Genomic DNA, 2,217 nt, shown 5'->3' on the forward strand with positions numbered 1-2,217 from the left:
CACGCTTTCTTTCAAGAGAGAATCCTTTCTATTAAGTTTAACCTCGTATTACACAACTTTAGAGACTACGGGTTCAAGGTTTTAGCGTTTTATACGCATGCTACATTAATACCTGCTACAGAATGATCAGTTGCACTAAGCTTGCTCACGGCGTGTGCCTGTCGCCTTAGTAGTAAACGTTTTACTAATGACGGGAAGCGGTAAAACTATTGAAGATGGTGGAACCTTCTGTCAATTCAGGAATGTTAGGGGAAAAAAAATCGCGGTGGGCCGCATATGTTCCGACTCGGTTGCTTAAACCTTGTCGATGTATTGGCTCCTTAGTACTTTAACCCTGTCAAGTCACTCGTGTCAGATTTTTTCTTTAATATTTTCCAAATGAAGTCTGATAAGCAATTCAGTCCTCCACTTTCCAAGTATTTAAACCAATTAGTGCACGATAAATAGACGTTGTAAATGGTAACAAGCAAAACGGATTGTTTTGTCATTTGCATCCGATTGCTAATAAGTAATTGAAAATACAGCCGTTTAAGATTAAAATAAGCAGTAAGGGTTCTAACTGTTAAGATCTAAACTGCAGCAAAAATGGAACTTTAACAATAAGTACTTGAGTTGGTACAAAAACCTCCAGGAATGACTGTCCGTTCCGGAGATGGACTATTAAAATACAGATTTGCCCTTTTTGATGATGTGGTGGCTCTGAAAAGAGCCGTTTGTTTTTTTACAAGTATCAAGCCGTGTAAACGGATTACTTCTTTTTAGGTGCCGCCTTCTTTGCACTCTTGGGTTTAGCCGATTTAGGTTTGGGGGTCTTCGGCTTCTTAGGACTCTTTGCTGCCTTTTTGGGCTTTGCAGCCGGCTTCGCTTTCTTAGGACTCTTGGTGGCTTTCTTGGCTGCTGCAGGCTTCTTAGCGGTCTTCTTGGCAGCCGCGGGTTTTTTAGCGACTGGCTTCTTCACTTTCTTGGCGGCAGCAGGCTTCTTTGCCGCTGGTTTCTTCTTCGGAGTCGCCTTTTTCTTTGCAGTCTTCTCCTTGGCCTCGGCCTGCTTCTTGTTGATTTTAAACGATCCGGAGGCACCAGTGCCTTTAGTCTGCACTAGAGAGCCTTTGTTCACAAGGCTCTTTACGGACAGCTTTACGCGGGCGTTATTTTTTTCCACATCGTAGCCAGCAGCCGTCAGTGCCTTCTTCAGGCCAGCCAAAGAGAGCCCGTGGCGCTCTTTTGAAGCCGACACAGCCTTTACGATTAAATCAGACACGCTAGGACCGGCCTTCTTGGGCTTAGAGGTAGTTCTCTTTTTCGGTGCCTTAGCAGGAGTGGCGGCGGGAGCTGCTGGAGCGGTTTCTGCCATTTCTGATACGCACAATTCGTTCTCCTTACAGGATTTAACTGCAAGCCGCGGCTCAGCCGCTCATATTAGACTGATGAGAACCGTGAAGACTCAACCAACCCGCTGCAAATGCAAAGAGACATGACAAGTGTGCTTTCTGCTTTCACAAAATCCCCCTTTTTAGAAGGAAAAACGGGAGAAATCGACACTACGAACTCGACGCATATCAAGGAAAACATGTCGTTAACAGAAAATGTGCCGTTGCTTAAAAAGAAGCTGCCGCTGAGCAGTCAAATAAAAGAAATGGCACCGCGTAAAGAACAAGCTGTCGCTCGTTACAAGACGAACGCGAATTTTGTTTAAAAAAACTCGGTGACTACACTTTCTTTCTCACTGGATGCACGATGGATTAATAAAAGAGAGGTTCATAATTGATGTCGAAAAGTTTTTATCACCATATTACAAAAATCTACCGAAAATCCGAGCCTCTTGCAAATTCCAATTAACACACTCTCAGGACTTGTATTTACCACATTTCTACTAGGTGTCCTTGAAAGGGGGAACAACTTTAATTCAAAAATCCAGTCCGTAAAACTGTAAGAAATTAAACTTACTCAATAAGAAATGTGTCATTAGAGGCATCTAGTCTGATTTACTAAGATGTCATATAACCATAGGAAAAAAGTTTGATTTCAGCACGTGACAAAATGCATCTTTCACAATGAAAGATTCCTTCGATATTCCTAATCATTTACTACATCAAGCCCTTTAGATACATCTATTTTAATATTTGTGATATATTTAATATACACTGCGGAGGGCTGGCGTCCTGCCCGGGGTTTGTTTCCTGCCTTGCACCCTGTGTTGGCTGGGATTGGCTCCAGCAG

General features: G+C 42.9%; 1 protein-coding gene across 1 annotated transcript; it reads right to left on the bottom strand.

Moving 5' to 3' along the window:
- Positions 1–691: 691 nt before the first annotated feature.
- Positions 692–1,371, bottom strand: LOC120536316 (histone H1-like). The gene has a single exon (XM_039764639.1). It carries the CDS (start codon positions 1,349–1,351, stop codon positions 749–751), a length of 603 nt encoding a protein of 200 aa, XP_039620573.1. The 5' UTR covers positions 1,352–1,371; the 3' UTR covers positions 692–748.
- Between the last annotated feature and the right edge of the window lie 846 nt (positions 1,372–2,217).

Source organism: Polypterus senegalus, chromosome 10 (assembly GCF_016835505.1).
Source record: "Polypterus senegalus isolate Bchr_013 chromosome 10, ASM1683550v1, whole genome shotgun sequence".
Lineage (NCBI taxonomy): Eukaryota > Metazoa > Chordata > Cladistia > Polypteriformes > Polypteridae > Polypterus > Polypterus senegalus.